The sequence below is a fragment of the Equus asinus genome, chromosome 3 (assembly GCF_041296235.1).
Source record: "Equus asinus isolate D_3611 breed Donkey chromosome 3, EquAss-T2T_v2, whole genome shotgun sequence".
Taxonomy (NCBI): domain Eukaryota; kingdom Metazoa; phylum Chordata; class Mammalia; order Perissodactyla; family Equidae; genus Equus; species Equus asinus.
In genome coordinates, this window is record NC_091792.1 from 82,506,655 (window position 1) to 82,525,431 (window position 18,777).

General features: G+C 41.4%; 1 protein-coding gene across 1 annotated transcript in view; it reads right to left on the minus strand.

The window, feature by feature from the left end:
- The window catches only part of METAP1 (methionyl aminopeptidase 1), a 63,940-nt gene that overhangs the window by 23,587 nt on the left and 21,576 nt on the right, over nucleotides 1–18,777 (minus strand). The window contains exon 2 of the mRNA XM_014865085.3: nucleotides 3,871–3,922. Coding sequence (XP_014720571.1) covers nucleotides 3,871–3,922 — 52 coding nt within the window. The remainder of the gene's footprint in view (nucleotides 1–3,870; nucleotides 3,923–18,777) is intronic.

The following is an 18,777-nucleotide window of genomic DNA, read 5'->3' on the forward strand; positions in this document are numbered from 1 at the left end:
ACACTTGCTTCAGCTATGAATTGATCAACTGCTTTTCTCTGAAATACGAGCCTCAAGAATAATCTTCACCTGAGACCTAGGACAGCCTAGCAATCAAATGCAGGCTTTGTGCGTTCACACACTCCTGTGGAGGGAGCAAGGAGAGGGATGGATGTAAAATCTTTCACAGCTTCCTGCTGATCTGCTTCTCCTTCCACAATCTATCTTCAAAAAAGAATTGAAAGCAGACCTCGAACAAATAATATAACCCAAAAGCTATCTCGACAAGTAAAATTGAAATCTGGCAAGCTCTCTTCTCATCTCCAGGTATACTTTACTTAGGGAAACTTACATTTCAAAAGTAACTTAGTTTACATTTTAGGATCAATTTGATCTAAGCCGTAAGTCCTAGACAGGTAGCAGATACCTAACAAATATGAATTGGACTGGGGGTTGGTAACAAAATTGCACACTAATGTTCTTTTTCAAAAGAGTGTGAATGCACAGGACAGCGTAAATAAACACTGTAAGCTGTCGTTCAGACATCACAGAGTAACAGGGCCAGGAAAGCTGCAGGTAGTGTCAAAGAGCACCGGGTACGGGAAGGGTCTGGCCCGAAGCACATCACAGCCAGGCTCCATTCTTTACAAGGTTCTGTGCGGCCTGCCTCCTCCAGTCAGCTGACAAAGGACTGCAGGTGTCTAAGCTTTGCCTGGGACAGGGTTTTCTGATGAATCCTCACTCAGTTCGTCCAGAGATGGTAACTAAATAGCTGTTCAGCAAAGATGATTTACATGGATTTGTTTGTTTAATCCTCACAACAAATCTATGATTTCAGCACTTGGAGGTGAGGCTTAAAGTGATCCATGTTCAGGATGCTTGGTGAAAGGCGCTCTAAAATATTACATAACACCTCCCCTCTGCAACCGAAAAATCAAGCACACCAGTTTGGAGGGGTAGATGAGTAGAATAAAAAGTACTATTCAGAATTTTTTAAGGGAGTTCTTATATCACGTTTTTGGCTATTCAAAAGGTACCTGTCAAATGCTTCCACCTTTTACTTTAGGAAAATGGGAGACAAAGAAACACACTGAATCTATCACTGATACATAAAAAGAGAGTAGAATAATACAGGACTGAGATGTGAGGTGCTACATCTTTTACAGCTCAGACTAAAAGCAAATACTGCAATGTACACTCAGCAGGAGATGAGTGTGGGAGATACACACTCAAGCATCCATATCAAGTGCCTTTGAGGGCTGCACAATCTAACTGGTCTTCTTGACCATGACACACACACACTAAATTCTGCCCTTGTGTTTTTGTTTTGTTTTTCTTTCTTGAGGAAGATTAGCCCTGAGCTATTCCTGCTGCCAATCCTCCTCTTTTTGCTGAGGAAGGCTGGCCCTGAACTAACATCCATGCCCATCTTCCTCTACTTTATATGTGGGATGCCTGCCACAGCATGGCTTGCCAAGCAGTGCCCTGTATGCACCCAGGATCTGAACCAGCGAACCCCGGGCCGCCAGAGCGGAATGTGCACACTTAACCGCTGCGCCACCGGGCGGGCCCCTGCCCTTGAGTTCTTTATTGAACTCATTCGTGAAATTTTCCTAAGGCCTCATGAGCTTCTGCAATCAAGAAAACTCCAGGGGACCGGCCCGGTGGTCGAGTGGTTAAGTCCGCAAGCTCTGCTTGGGTGGCCCAGGGTTTCAACGGTTCCGATCCTGGGTGCGGACATGGCACCGCTCAGCAGGCCATGTTGAGGCAGCGTCCCACATGCCACAAATAGAAGGACCCACAACTAAAATATACAACTATGTACTGGGGGGATTTGGGGAGAAAAAGCAAAAAAAGAAGACTGGCAAGAGCTGTTAGCTGAGGTGCCAATCTTTAAAAAAACAAAAAGAAAACTCCAGGTCCAGGCACTCATTGGTAAATTCTGCCAAACATTACTGATGGACAAAATACCAGTTCTACATAACCTCTTCCACTTCCCATTTTATGAGTCCAAAAATATTCTAACACCAAAACTAGTCAAAGATATTAAAAGCAAATTATAGACCAATACCCCACATGAACACAAATATAAATCAGGCATCCTTACAGATCAGCACACATTACACTTAGGAAAAGAACCCTGACATGAACTGCCTGCTGTCTGTTATCTCACCACTGTTCTTGGAATAAGGTGCTATCCTTTAAGACACCTGGTTCCCTCCTAGCCCAACAGTTTCCCTCAGTTTCCATCTCTTCTCAGCTCTGCAGATCACCCTTCCCCACACCATTCCCCCTCCAGGAGTGTCATCCACAGTGCTGTCGCGGGGGTCAATTTATTAGGGTGTGAAAGAACGGGGCTTTCTCCATCCAACACAGCCCAAAGGGATCAAGAACATTCGATTCACCACCTGAAGAAAATCACCACGAAAGAGCCAAGAAGACACCATCTAAACACTGGACGTATAAGTAAAACCTAAACAATCTCAGTCCGATGCAGTAAGAATCATGTTCTTTCGACTAAGGAAACATCAACTGTCAATGGAATGCTCTACCCTCAGGAACCCAGCACTGAAGAAACCAGCGCACTTCAGTGAGTGAGCAAATGCCTGAGGTAGAGACCCAGGCCAAGCTCTTACCAACACAGTTTCACCTCAACCATTCCCTTCCCTACGCTTTAACCTCCTGGGTACAAAATGTTAATCACTGCCCCCAAGAGCTCTAAAAACACCTAACACATTAGAAATGGAGTATTTAACGTATGAGTGAAGAAGTTAAATGGCATTATTCAAACCTATCTCTATACTTTGATTTGAGGTAACAAATCCTGTCATTCATGCTGTGATAAACTCTTTCATTTGTTCACAATCATTTCTCCTCATCTCTGACCACATTTCCTCTCACAAGAGCCTAGCATTCTCCTTAAATGTAGACTTGACTTTCCACAACCACAGAAGATATCTTTTTAAATTTTTATTTCCTTTTCTTTCAAATGGTGCTTAAACTGACCTCAATGAGATTTTAAGGAATATATATATATACCTTTATATATATAAAACAATCTACCAAACTTTATGAAATCAGCCATTTCCTAAAAAACATACAAGTAAATGAATAAAAATACAAGATCGGTAGGTTGAAACAGAAACCTTCTACCAAGAACCATGGACAGTCTGCCAAGCCTTCGTCCATCTAGATGGCGATGCTCTAAGAACAGAAGGTCCTGTCAATTTTCAGGTAACTGTGACAGGGTGTCTTCAGCCAACCACGCTGAAGACAGCTCGAATTCACAAAAGGAGCAGCCAGAGCAGGAAAGGCCATCTGAATCGGTGAGAGACCCATGGGCTGAAAGAACAGCTAAGCAGCAGCAAGAGCTTCACTCTGCGGCGTCTCACAAAGCAACTCCCAACAGGAAAATTAAACGTGAGACTGCAAGCACGAACATTAAAACGCCAAAAAACAAAGTCATATAATTTTGAGTTGAAAAAGCTATCAAAATTGAAACTAAATAAAAACAAGAGGTCTGGCTAAAGGAAGACAGTCAGCTAGCAGGCCCCTGCCTACCACAGGCCAGCACTTCCAGCCAAGGGAAGAGGGTGCCGGAGACCAGGACATTCCCAGCTACTGCTCAAGCAAGACCCACCTATTCTAGCAACCATCTCATGATTTCAGGTTACACACATGATACAAAATTATCAGAGATACAGCTCAGCCACATTTTATTTACACAGTTACACACTACAGAGAGTGAAACAAAAAAGGTCCTAATTCTAGCTTTTGGGATTACACTTTCAGAACATGCCAGTATACACTTTCAGAACTGGAAGAATTCTCTCTGCACAAAAGCCACTTAGGAGACAGAAGAAGGGCATAGAGATGTATGATTTTACTTACTTGCTTTCTTATGTAGTAACTTGTGAGTAGCCCAACTTCCTTTAAAACATTCCTAGAAGAGCAAGCATGAAAATTAGTGTCAGGCCTTCCTTAATCAGAATTTTAAGGAACACTGTATAAAAAAAATAGTAATTGGAAACTTTATTTGCAAAAATCAAAATCTGTGACCTCACTATATTTAATATTTGGAAAAGCTTAAGAAATGATTATATCTATTTAATAATTCATTTGAATTTTTAAACTTTAGACTACTTCAAATAAGCAAGAAACATTAGCCTATATTATAAATACTAGTCTGTTATATTTCAATCTTATGTCACCTAATTATTTTGAAATATTTGAAAAAAACCATGAATCAATTAGTCAACCACATACTAGGGAAAAAAAAAACAGGAAAATTTCACAGATTCTTCCTGATTCCTACTTAGTCACACCCACTTTGTTTTCAGGGTGCTGACAGCCTTGCCAGACAGCGGGCTCCGCGAGGAAGAGACTCAGTCAAGTCAGCCACGGTACCCCAGGGCCCCCAAGCAGCACTCGTGCAGCTTCAGCGAGTACCTGCTGCTCCATCAGGATGGATGACTAGAAACACCAGGCTTTCACTTAGGAAAATATGTGCATGTGACATATTTTAGACCCCAGTAAGAAGTACTGAGTTGGGAAAATGAATTCAAGTAATGAACCCAAGTAGTAAATCATAAAAATGAACTCAACCATAGATCTTATTTATGCTTTGATTTTTATAGGCTCTCATTTGAAGAACTTAAAATTGCTCAAATCAATACAAATACTAAGAAAATTCACAAATTCTTACAAATGTTTTCGACTTTGCAAACATAAAGGAGTAAGTCAGGGAAAAGAGAAAAGCTAAGACAAAAATAGAAAAAAAAACCACAAAAAACATCCCTAGGACTTTGTAGTAATGAAACCACACTATACCACCGAGGCCACGCTCCTCTCCCTCAAGGTCTACCCAAAGGCCACGCTCCTCTCCCTCAAGGTCTACCCAAGGCCTCGGAGAGGTCAGAGTCTCCCTCCGGGGCCGGATCTTCACCGCTTCCCCTTTCTTCTCCTTGAATCCTCCACAGCCCGCAACATGAAGTGAGGAAAACCCAGGTCATACCTACTCCCTGTGTCTACAACCTCAACGGACTTCAAATGTATGAAGAGGTATCCACAACAGTAAACATCTTTTCACTTTTGAAGCTAAAACTGAGCTCTCCTGAGGAGGATGGGAGATGTGGTAGGCAGAATAATGGCCCCCCCAAGGATGTCCCTGTCCTCATCCTCAGAACCTGTGAACACGCTAGGTTACACCTAGGGTAAAGGGAATTAAAGCTGCTAATCAGCTGACCTTGAGTGGGGGAGAGTAGCCTGTTTTATCCAGACGGGCCCAATGTAATCAATGTAAAACGTCCTTAAAAAGTGGAAGAGGGAGGTGGGAGTCAGAGGAAGACGGAATGAAGGAAGCAGGGTCAGAGACGTTACATTACCGCCTGTGAAGACGGAGGAAGGGGGCCACGAGCCAAGGAAAGCAGGTGGCCTCTAGAAACCGAAAATGCAAACGCATACTGCCCCTGGAGCCTCCAGAGGACTGCAGGCCTGCCAACACCTGCCTTGAGCCCTGAAACCCGTGTCAGACTTCTGACTCACACACCTGTAAGGTAATAAATCTGTGTTTAAGGCACCAAGTGTGTGGTTACCTGTTACGGCAGCTACAGAAAACTAACGGAGGACGGACGTAGAGCTGTCCCTTTCTGTTGCCAAACTGTCAAAACCACTCACAACAGGCAAAAAGATCCACTTCTCTCCACCCTGGAGTTATAGGAAATTCACAGAAAAATGAAATTCGATGACTTTGCCACAAGAGAGGAATATCACAATTAATGGAAAAGTTCCAAGAACTAAAATGGGAATAAGAGATTTCTTCAGCATTACACACCTATTACAGACAGAAAAAGAAAGGGAAGTCAGGGTGCAGCTGTGGGATGAGGACAACCGCGCCAACAACTAAGAGTTACTGCACCAAACACGTGCACGCCGCGCCCGGCACCACCTCACCCCACCTCACCAACCCTGCCCGGCAGGAGGGCATCGTGCCCGTTTCACAAATGACCAAACTGAAGCACAGACAAGCCAAGTGATTTGTCTGTCACATAACAGCACCATCCCTGGCAGAAGAATGACTCAGACTCAGGATGGCCTGGCTGAAGGCCAGGTTCGCTCACTGCTCCCCAGTGAGGATACGATGGGCAGGTGTGGGTGTGGGAGTGTATGTACTCAATTCAGGACATCAATTGAGCACCAAACCTGGAACTAGAAACACGGGTGAGATTAAGCTCTACCATGGACTAGCTATACCATTATAAGCTCTAAACCTTCGTCTTCAATCTGTAAATGACAGTAACTGCTAATCATTTTCACAGATTCTCAGTTGCCTCACCTATACAGAGACTGATACCAACTATAAACTGGGTTGATATCACCAGGAGAAGATAACAGAGCAGATTAAAGGGGATAATGTAGATGACATACACAAAAGCAGTTAACAGCGTCTGGCACACAGCCAGTATGAATGTACAGAGCCACTGATATCCTCGTGTGTGTCTCCGTGCCCAGCATTGAAAAGGTTCTCAGTATATGGTGGAGAACGAACCAAGATTAGTGAGATCACACAGACAAAAGCCTTCTTCTACTTGTAAATAGAAATGTAAACTGTTTTCATTATGACCTTCTGGGACAGACTGTCCCCTGCCAAAAACACTCCCAGCCTCCTTGATGACACAGGTGGCCATGTGACCCAGGCAGGCCAACAAAATGTAAGCCCAGTTGTTGGTTGGGTGGGGCTTCTGGAAAGCTTCTTAGAAAAGAGGTTCTCCTTAGAAAAGAGGTACCTATTTCCTACTCTTTGCCCTTTCCCAGCTCCCGGCTTCAAACCCAGATGCTGCCTCAGGTGAAGCTGCAGTCCTGTGACCTCAAAGCAACAAGCACACACCAGGAAGCCTGGGTCCTGGACGAGGCAGTGGAACTGCCGCTCCAGGCTCGAAATGTCCACTTCCAGACTCCTCATCATAGAAGAAAAATAGTATCAGAGACATCATAAAAAACTCTGCACCTTTACTTTTGGAAAATGTATTGGTTAGAAAGCACACTGGATTATGAGAAAGAAAAATTCAGTGACATAAGCAAATCAATCACTGACCTGTTTAATAACAGACCAAACAAAGGCGGTAGGGGCGAAGGTGGCACTGGTGACGTGATGGGCTGAATCATGGCCACCCAAAGACATCAGGCCCCAATCCCTGGAACCTGTAAATGCTAACTTATTTGGGAAAGGAGTCTTTATATACGTGATTAAATTAAGAATTTTAGGATACAAGGTTATCCTAGATTATCCAGGTTGGCCCTAAATGCCATCACGAGTGACCTTATAGGAGAAAGACAGAGAGGTTTCACACATGCAGAAAAGGAAGACGTAATGTGGCCAGGAGGACAGAGACTGGAGTGATGCAGCCACAAGTCAAGAAATGACGCTGCCACCAGAAGCTGGAAGAGGCAAGGAACAGACTGTCCCCTAGAGCCTCTGGAGGGAGCAGCCCCGCCATCACCTGGATTTAGGCTCAGTGCAACTAACTGTGCACTTCTGGTGTCCGAAGTGTGTGAGAACAAACCTGTTGGATGAAGCCACCGAATCTGTGGTGATCTGCTACAGCAGCCACAGGAACTAAGACACCCAGCAACGTCAGGGGGCCGCAGGAACGACCCTGACTGCTACACTGACTCAGGCGAAGGACCAAGGACAGTCTTTCTAAAGCTTTTTCTGCGTACGTGATCTTATTTATGGAGTCAACTCCCAACTATCTATGGTAATTTTTAAATAAGGCAAGCAAAGGCATGTGACTTATGCTAAGAAACCCAAGTCTTCAGTCAATAATTTCAACATCTCTTCCTCCCTTTTCCAAACTATTCCTCACCAGAGACATGATTAGCAAAAGTGAGGACACAGACTGGAGTTTCACTTGTCTTTCCTTCTTCCAGTCTGGCCTATGGTACTAAGACAGTCAGCGAAGAGATCAGGGAGGGGAGGGAAGGCAGCAAAGAGACAAGTTCAGAGTAGGTGCTGGAACCCAGGCCCAGAGGCTGCCAGGCCCAGAGGCCAAGCCCACCCTGGCTGCACGTCAGCGGCACCGCCCCACTGCTCTTCTTCACCGCAAGGCCTTCAGGCCGCCGCTCCTCACCTCCAGGTAAGCCATCTGCACACCAACTACGCTTGGTACAGTTTTCAACTCATTTTCACGGTGCCAGCTCAGAACAAATCAGCCATCTGCCCAATGAAAACTCTGGCTACAGCGGCTTTCCTGTTTCCTGGGCACTGATGCAGCAGCACTATAAACACTCTTCCCCAAAAACATTAAAGACAGATTCCTGGCCCAGCACATAAAGCCCCTATCCAAAATCATACGCTACTCCAATTACTAGGTAAGCACCAGCACAGTCTGCATCCTCAACCTGGCTATCCCTTTTCCTGCCATCACTGAAATTTGCACATGAAGCAAAGACCAGGAAAAATGAGAAAAAAAATATGTCAAGAACAATACAGAAGAGATTTCTGGAGAGAAAGGGGTTTCATTATCTACACTATCTTTTAGATACCCTTCAGCTCTAAAAGCCTATGATTCTATTTTACAAGTAATTATGGAAGAGATTACAAGTCCTTAGAAATTAAATATGACAGTCTAAATGAATATCTCAAAATAAAGATAAAGTTAGGAAAATCTCCCCAAGAAGCAGAGCTAAATGACAAAAAGTTGAAAATAAAGAGACGGTACTTTTGAAACAGAGGATTAAACCAAGTCTAACATATGAATAATAAAAGTTTCAGAAAGAAAATGGAGAGATCAAAGAAATAAGAAAGTTTTCCATAACTGAAAGAAAAGAGTTTCCAGACTGAAAAGGCCCAAGATGGACAACAATCACCTTGCTCAAGGCATACAACATGAAATTTCAAGGCATACAACACGAAATTTCCCAGCACCGGAACTGGAGAAGATCCAGCACGCTTCCAGAGAAGGGGGGAGGCAATATGCAGGATTAGGAACCCAGCGGTACCAGACTCTTCAATAGACCGGACGCTAAAAGAAAATGGAGCAATAACACGAAAATTCTGAGAAAACTACAATTCTATATCCAGAAAAACTGAAAATCAAGTGTCAGGAGATAGCAAGATATTTTCAGATATGCAGAACCTCAGAACTTCACCTTCCAATCTTGCTCAGGAAGCTACTGGAGGAGACATTACATACAACATGAGAATAAACCAAGAAAGAGGAAGATGCAATGCAGGCAAGAGAGAGGTAAAGGATCTCCAGGTCAAGGCCTGAAGATGGCTGTAGGGTGACCGCCACGAGGCAAGCCTGGGGAGCGGGAAGTTCTGACAGAGGAGGTCAGAGTTCCAAGAGAGACGTTCCCAAGATCAGACTGATTACATGCCAACTGTATCTAAAAGTACTGAGAAGAGTTTCTACACAACTGTGGGAGAGTTTGGGGATGAATTAGTAAACGACCAAAGAAACTGCTAAAAGAACGGGAATTAGGAAAGGGGGGAGAGGATTTGTAAGTTTGAAGCATTTGACCAGGTGCGTGAAATAATTTGAATAATTGACTAAAAAGTTACAAAAAATTATCTTATTAATTATGGACATTTTGTTTCTACGCTGTTGAGACAGTAAACATAAACCCAATCAAGAAATATCTAAATTACCTTATTGTGAATTAAGATTATGATATAAAATATTTTTAAAACATATATATGTCCACTGCTCAAAAAACCCCTTTAAAAAATATGAATGAATTACCATCTAATAAAAATCAATATGTAATTTTAAAAGTAAAACAGGATTTTAAAACTAGAATAAATTTACAATTTTATAGAAGAAGAAATTTGCCAAGTTACCAATCTCTCTCCCACTCAGCAACAAGTCTATTCTGTTGTCATATAGCTATGCAATAACTGATAGAGATCTTCAAAAGGCTATCATATTAATATAACCCACCACAGATAATCTTTTTTAAAATGAAATTTTATGTTCTATAGACAATGTAATAATTTAAAATGCTTGCTCGTGGCCATGTCTATTTTGTGTGTCCAGATATTCTAATACAGTTTCAAACTGGAAACTGAACATCTTTAATATTTAATGATGCCATCTAGGTTGGGTATCCATTTCACTGTATCAATTCCTGTTGTGCAATACTTAACTTTTTTAGATCACTGAATCCTTTGAGAATCTTGGGAAAGCAATCATTTCCCTCCACAGAAAACAACACATCCAAGCACATATAAACATGTGCATACAATTCTGCTTGTCCATTCGCGCACACACACAGAGAGCACATTATGACCAAGCACAGTGCTAGGTGCTGGGCATTCAGCAGGGAACAATGCCGGTTCCTGACCATTTTAGACAACTATTACACAATTAACCACATAGTTTCAGCCTTAGGGATAAAGAAAAAATACACAGTGCTACGAGAAGAGGTGGAAGACAGGAGCTAACAAGAGAGGCAGGGGTCAGAGCATGTTAAGGATGCTAGTCTATTCTAACAACAACAGAAAGCCATTTGAGGGTTTTAAACCAAGGAGCAACCTGATAAAGATGTCAGTTCATGGCATCCCTGATCTCCATCCACAAACCCAAAATTAAAACTCCTTTTTAGGGGCCCGCCCCAGTGGCCTAGTAGTTAAGTTCGCACACTCCACTTCAGTCGCCCAGGGTTCACAGATTCAGATCCCAGGTGTGGATTTGCACACCGCTCATCAAGCCATGCTGTGGCAGCATCCCACATACAAAATAGAGGAAGACTGGCAACAGGTGTTGGCTCAGGGCAAATCATCCTCAACAACAACAACAAAAAAATCTCTTTTCTAAACAATACACAGAAAGGTTTTGAAGAACTTCATAAAACTGGTTTTTAACACAGGCAGTCCTTGCTTTGCATACTAGTGCAGAAACATAAAAATAACCGTGCAAGCTGTAACCACGCAAACCAATCTTCATAATCAACAGCGAAAATTACCACGGCTCCATGACCTTTAAAATTTTTTGTCAAAATATTAAAAATTCTGTCAGTTACAAATATACCAGGAACTGGATAAAAAAGCAAAACTAATATTTATTTAGTACACTGTAATTTAAAACATTAGGAATACTGAGAATTAGACTGTTTTATTTCGTTATTTAAAAACTTATCAAGAATAGTTCGAACATTGTTTGCCTTTTTACCATCATATAACTGAAGAAACAGAGTGGGCATCTTGTTCACGCTTGGCCAACTGTCACAGTCCTTTCTAGGTTTGGAAGAGCTTCCAAATTTTATCCTTTGCACTTTCCGTCCCATGAGTTCTTTTAATGTAGTTTTGTGTCATGTCACTTACCCTGAGACACCGTCATCCTTTTCATCACAACCATTTGCTTCATGCACATCCCAGTCCGCCCCAGGGAGTGCCTCTGGCTGCGGGGCAAAGCCTCTAGCAGCGCGGTGGACACTGCCACACCTCGCAGTCAGCTACTTCTACAACCCCACTGCCGTTCCATGTAGATTTCACTCCCAGCATGATCTCATTTCTTTGCTGCACTTTCATTGTTGGCCAATTCCTTCTTTCAACTATCCATTTTGTAAAATGTCACGTCAGTTTATCACTGAGAAACAAGAAAGCATCACAACTACTACAGGCTGTGCTGTCTGTATGAGAACTGAGTGACAGATGCAGTGACAATCACTAGGGCTCTGAAAAAAGTGGATGATTAGTCGCTGATCGAGATGCACAACCGTCATCTACCAGTCTTCCGAGGACTGAAGAGCGAGCAGTAAGGTGCACTCTGTGTAACGGCTCTGTGTCACGGCTCTGTGTCGTCAGGAGACTGACTTTGTTTAACTAAACTGTGGTCACTAAATTCATGTCTATCAGAAGTGCAAAATGAGATTTGCTTGTACATAACTGGCAACCTGATACAACCTATTTATAAAACTTTTCTAAATTGGTTATGTGAACAAAATACTTTTGCATCATCCAGCATCTTTTTTTATCCTCACAGAAGCTGACATATATTTCCTTAAATAAAATAACATCTCTATCCCCATGATAGAGAACATAGAAGTTTACGTATGAATTTAACTCAAGAAGAGAGGGTACATACTAATTTAAATCAAGAAAGGGAAGGGGAAGGAACCATCAGAGAGGAGAGGTAAGAGAAGCATTTAAACATTACCAAAAAACGAGCATCTTCACTTAATTGTTTACTACTACAAAAAAACACGTTGCCTACTTATTACTAAGGATAATACATAATTCATACAGGGTTTATAAGAAGGGACAACTCAAAACCCACATGGTTTTCTAAAACATTCAATCTCAAAACTAAGTCTAGAGCAGTAGCTTAAAATCATGGACTTTGAAGTCAGACAGCCTTGTATCCCAGCTTGGTCACTTATCAGTTGTAAGATACTGTGGAAAAAAATCTTACTATCTCTAAGTTCCACTTTCCTCAATCAGAAGGTAGGGAAAACAACTGTGTAAAATGTGTGGCCAATAATAAGTGTGCAATTCTAATTATCATCAATTTTATTATTTTTAAAGGCAATTTAAATTTTAAATTTAAAAAGATGACGCACCTAAGTATTTATCTTTAACATGTGCGTGTCAACACCCTGGTCTGAATTCTTGGCTTATCAAAACTTACAGCAATTAGGCAGCTAGTGATTACTGTGGCTTTGTATCCTACTAGCATCACTGCCCGTAGGACCTGGGCTTCAAGGAAGGGGATGCAAGAGACCACAGAGCCTCATGCTGGAACACCCTCTCGGCCACAGAGAGAAAGCACAGACCAGCACAGAGAACAGAAGCCTACTGGCTCAGGGTGTCTTAGCACAACCTGTGATCAATCTTTGACAGAATACTAACCTATGCAGACACAAAGGCAACCCCTAGGAAGCCAGGCTTTTTTAAAAAAAAATTCTTAAATATAAAGTAGAACATTGAGCTGAGACATCAGTAGCCACACTGCAAAGGAGACAAAACTCACAGATCCACAGATTTAGTCCCATGATAAAACCTGAACAGAATGCACTGAGCAGCTATTTGAGGACTCTGAAAAGTAAAAGTAGCCAGGAAGATAGAGACCAAACTGTGACGTACCAATTGACTGGTGACGAGTTTACCATCTTCTGCCCCCTGCCAAATCACCAGGGGCAACACGGAAGTGACCACAGAGGCACAAGACATCCTCCAGGAGAAACCCACTAATGCTGGGGCAAGGAACAGGAAAGGAAACTCCTGGTGCTCAAAGAGTACAGATATCCACCTTTTCTCTTTTCTGTCCTTTCATACCCCAGACCTCAAGCGATCCTGAGGTGGGACCCACAACATGAGCGTGTAGGAGGCAAAATTCTGGGGAAGAGGCATTTTCCTCTCTGATTAGTGAAGCTGTGGTCCAGAGAGGGTGTGGCTAAACCCACTGCTTTTTTCTCTCTCTATCCTCCTGCCACTTGTCCCCAGACACAAGCACAGTTGTAGAAGTGTGCAGCAAAGCAGGTAACTAAAACCCCAGCTTTCTGGCCAGAGGACAAAAAAAGGATTCCCACAGAACCAGAGAGTACCAGGAAGGAGCTCCAGAAAGTGACCCCATAAAGTTGTTCATAATACAACATACTGATGCTTGTGAGAACAGAACTAGTAGACAGACCATCTTCTAGGTCTCAGACCAAACAGTGGACAGATCTGAAGAGGCCTGCAAAAGCTACGAAAACTGAACTGAAGTCAAAACCACAGCAGGTGGCAACTTGCAGCCTGCATCTAACCAGATCAGCAGCCAGCTAAAACAGAAATATCAACATTCTCCATAAGATTGAAACAAGATTCAAAATCTCATAATGCAATATCTAAAATCTCCAGAAGACAACCCGAAATTATTTGGCACATAAACAACCAAGAAAATTTGAACTCCCAAGAAAGTGAGTCAACAGACACCAGTGCTAAGATGACACCAAGGCCAACATTAACTGACAAAGAATTTAAAGGAGCTATTATTAAAATGTCCCAACAAGCAATCAAGAACATTCTTGAAACCAATGGAAAAAGAGAAAATCTTTGCAAATAAAAGAAGATACAAAGAAAAACCAAATGAAAATTTTAAAATTGAAAAATACAATAGCCAAAATAAAATACTAACTAGATGGACTCTAGCATAATGGAGACGAAAGAGGACAGACTCAGAGAACTAAAAGAGCAAAAGAAATTATCCCATTCAAACACAGAAATGATTTGTTTTTAATGAACAGAACTTCAGGGACCTATGTGACAATAACTAGGAAAATTACTAAGAGTAAATAGGAAAATTACATAATGATTAAAAAAGGTCAGGGGCCAGCCCGGTGGCCAAGTGGTTAAGTTCACACACTCCACTTGGGCTGCCCAGGGTTTCACTGGTTTGGATCTTGGGCACAGACATGGCACTGCTTATCAGGCCATGCTGAGACGGTGTCCCACATAGTACAACCAGAAGGACCTACAACTAGAATATACAACTACGTACTGGGGGGCTTTGGGGAAAGAAGAAGGAGGAAAAAAAAAGGTTGGCAAGATAATCTGTTGGCTCAGGTGCCAATCTTAAAAAAAAAGGCCAATTAACTAAATGACACAGCAGTCTAAATTGTATACATCTAACAACAGAGCTTCAAAATACATGAAGCAAAAAATGAGAGAAGCAAAAGGAGAAACAGAAAAATCTATAATACAGTTGGAAACAAAAATCAATATCGATTCATGATAAAAACTCTCACTAAATGAGGGGAATTTCCCCAACTTGATAAAGACCATCTACAAAAAGTTTAAAGTTAACGTGAAAGACACAATGCTTTCTCCCTAAGATCAGGAACCAGACAAGGACATCCACTCTCAACATTCCTATTTCAACATCACACTGGGTGTCTTACAACGCAACAGGGCAAGAAAAAATATATACAAAAGGAAAACAGACTGGAAAGGAGGAAATAAAACTGTCCCCGTTCAAAGATGACATAATTATCTATCTAAAAATACCAAGGAAAAAACTCCCAGATCTAAAATACCAGTTTAGCAAGGTCACAAACACAAGGTCAACACACAAAAACCCACTGTATTTCTATATACTGACAATGTACTGGAAAATTACACACAAACATCACCATTTACAATCACTCCTCCCAAAATTAAATATAGTATAAACTTAACAAAACAGTACAGGAGCTGTATGCTGAAAACTAAGAAACGATAAAAGAAATCAAAGGTCTAAACAAGCAGAGAGAGATCCTGTGATCATAGAGTACAAGACTAAACATAGCAAAGATGTCAATTCTCCCCAAATTCATTTGTAAGTTTTAAGCAATTCCAATCAAAATCCCAACAGGATTTTTTTTCTAGATATAGAAAAGGACGATTTTAAAATTTATACGAAAAGGCAAACAAACTAGAATAGCTAAAACAACTTTGAAAAAGAATAAAACTAGAGGAATCATACTTTTTCTTTTATTAAGGAAATATTTTTTTCCATTTCCACTCTTAAAATAAGAATTAGTGGGGCCAGCCCAGTGGTGTAGTGATTAAGTTCACGTGCTGTGCTTCGGCAGCCGGGGGTTCATGGGTTCAGATCCTGGATGTGGACGTACACACCGCTCGTCAAGCCATCCTTGACTTGACTTTTGTCCCACATACAAAATAGAGGGAGACTGGCACAGCTGTTAGCTCAGGGACAATCTTCCTCTAGCAAAAAGAGGAAGATTGGCAATAGATGTTAGCTCAGGGCCGATCTTCGTTACCAGAAAAAATAATAATAATAATTAGGGATTGGTGTTGAATCTTATCAAACATATTTTAAGCATCTACAGAAGCAATATCTTTTTTTGTATTTGACACAATGATTTGATGTATTATATTAATAGTTTTTCATATTATTTAATGATTTCTACCTCCCTGACTATGGTGGATTATTCCTTCTATGCTGCATAATGCTGCTTGGTAATATTTGTTTTGCAAAGTCGTGGTCATTTTGTGTCTCTCGACATGTATTGCTGAATATTTTCATTCAGGCTCTTCTTGCTGCTCTCCCTCCCCTTGCCTGTCTACCTGCCCTTTCACCGTTACTACCATCCCTTGTGATTATGGCCCATACATAACAGAGAGGAAGCCATTACTTCTGCTTCAGTCTTGCCTCAAAAATGAAAACAGCCCTGTCATCTTCTTAGTGAGTGGAAAGGACAAAGTGGTGACTCTCTGTGGAGGAGGGTTCCCACCAAGCTGGGTTAGCAGGACATCGCCTTCTCTTATGGCTGACAGCCCGTCGAGCCCCCTTTCGACATTCGCTGATGGGAACTTCGGTTTGTTGAGAGCCTTTTCTTCTGTCAGGCACCTTACATGGTTTATCTCATTCAGACTTCACACTAACCCTAGGAACTGGATCTTAATATTCCCATTCTACAGACGGGGGAGCTAAAGCAGGGAAGGATTAAATAATTTGAACCAACTCAAACAGCTAGTGAGTGACAGAGCTGAAATTTAAAGAGGGCTTTCTGCTCCAAAGTCCACTCACTTTCCAGATAGCGGCAAGGCTCACAAGGCAGCTGAGCTTTGAGGAAGCGACAGCTCAGTAAAGGGGACAAGATACAGGTCAGCAGCACGTCCCTAATGCCTTGCCCTATGCATCTCTTCCACCTGGCTGTCCCTGAGTTGCATCCTTTCTAATAAACCAGTAACTGTTAAGAAAAAAAAAACAGTCTAGCAACACACAGAGGAGAGAGGAAGAAGCAGATGAGATCAAGGTAAAAGGAGACAGATTTAACAGAAAGGTTAAATAAAATTTTTTAACTTAGGGTTTTTAAAACTATAAATATGAAAAATATATAAAAAATTTTCGGTATATACTAAGAAATGGTAAAAGGATAAACGCAAAAGAAGAAACACAAGACTGGTCTCAAGCAGAATCATATTTACAACATAATAAACATTCTACAAAAGATTAAATGTTTTCATCCACAGAGCTTATATTAAAGTATGTTAATTCTCTTACCAGTTAGCAATTATTTCTTTATTAGACACTACAGTAACCCATGTTATCAAGCACAGACAGGAAAACAGAATGCTTCTTATTGAACTCCATTAAATAATAAGCTGATTAAGAGATGTACCATGTACTCTGAAAACTCCTAGAGACACAAAGCAAATGTTTAGGGGCTGGGCCCATGGCCGAGTGGTTAAATTTGCGCGCTCCGCTTCAGTGGCCCAGGGTTTCACTGGTTCACTTCCTGGGTGCAGACATGGCACCACTCACCAGGCCACGCTGAGGCGGCATCCCACATGACACAACTAGAAGGACCCACAACTAAAAACATACAACTATGTACTGGGGGGATTCGGGGAGGGGAAAAAAAAAGCACAAAAAAAAATAAAATAAAAACAAATGTTTGGAAAAAAAAACAAATGTTTACAGTGATCGCTCCTAAGGAGTGAGAGATAAACTTGGGGTGGGGGGGGTGCCCCTCACTTTAAATTCTCTGCAACTAATATGTATGACCTTTTGTTAAAATAGAGATAACATTACTCTAATGAAGATGTCCAAGGTTTTCATGGAATTAAAACACATACACAGAAAAATATTCAGCATCAAAACTATACTGAATAGAATGGAACCATCCTGATGCCTCAGCAGCTCCTAGGACGGACTTTACATAAACAGAATGAACTCATGAACTTGTCAATTGTACTACTGAAAAGTTGCTAAATGCTAAGCAAGGCACTCCACTAGATCACTAGTCCTTTGTGTTGGTAAAATACAACCTCGAAATAATAAAAATGAGCAAACACTGCCAGAATGTTATACAGCATGGTTTTTTAACTCCTTCTGACGGGCTCCAAGAGGTCCTTTCCTTCTCATTTTCAAATAAAGAAAACAAAAAACTACCTGCTTATTCTGGAAGACCTACTAGACATAAGGAACAGGAAGGGACGGGGTGACGTTAAAAAGTTCAGGAAAACGTCCTTTACGAAAAAGATACATTCCCGTCTGATAAGTTCTGGAGCGACTGCAGCCAGCAACCACAGTGCCACACTGTGGCTTCATAACTCTAAGACTTGGCTGTTTCTATTTCAAAACTTTCAACAAATAGAAGGTTTAACAGTTGCCAAAATCAATCAATTAACATTAAATGAGTGCTCAACTGATAAAATGCATCCCTAAATGACAGTTTACTGCCTTTAAAAGTACCTGTCTTTGGTCCAAACTAAGGTATTCCATGTAAAATAGCTATTTGATAGCTTTCACCATTATTGATATATAATGTGGTGGAGTTATACATATAACTCTAAAGTAAGACCAAAATTATTTCTAACTAAAGGCCATAAAAAATAAACCTGCCACCCATATGGAGTTTTAAATTAGAAACAAATGCTTTATAACCCTAGAAAGAAAAATATATACTCAAAATGTGATTTTTCAAAGACATTTTCCATGAAATATTTAGCAGGAGGCAGGAATCAGGGAATACCACAAAAGAGAAGGTAAAGGAAAATCCTAGAGTGATAAGAGATGATCTCCTCCCCACCCCCCAAGAAAAATACACAGCAGAGCTAGAGACCCACTAATCCAGGTGGAGAGGTCAGAAGACTCCAGAAGAGACTCCAGGAACATGAACCAAGTGACAGAATACCGAGTTATGTTTAACTATACTAAGAGTTTACAAAGCCAAAGGAAGGGCTGGGGTAAATTAAAAATAAGTACATAAAAAGCTAAGTAAAGGAGGTGAACAGGAAAAGAACAGTAATCACAATGTAAGAAGAATAGATGACACTTACATAGTGTCTGCCATGTGCTAGTCTCT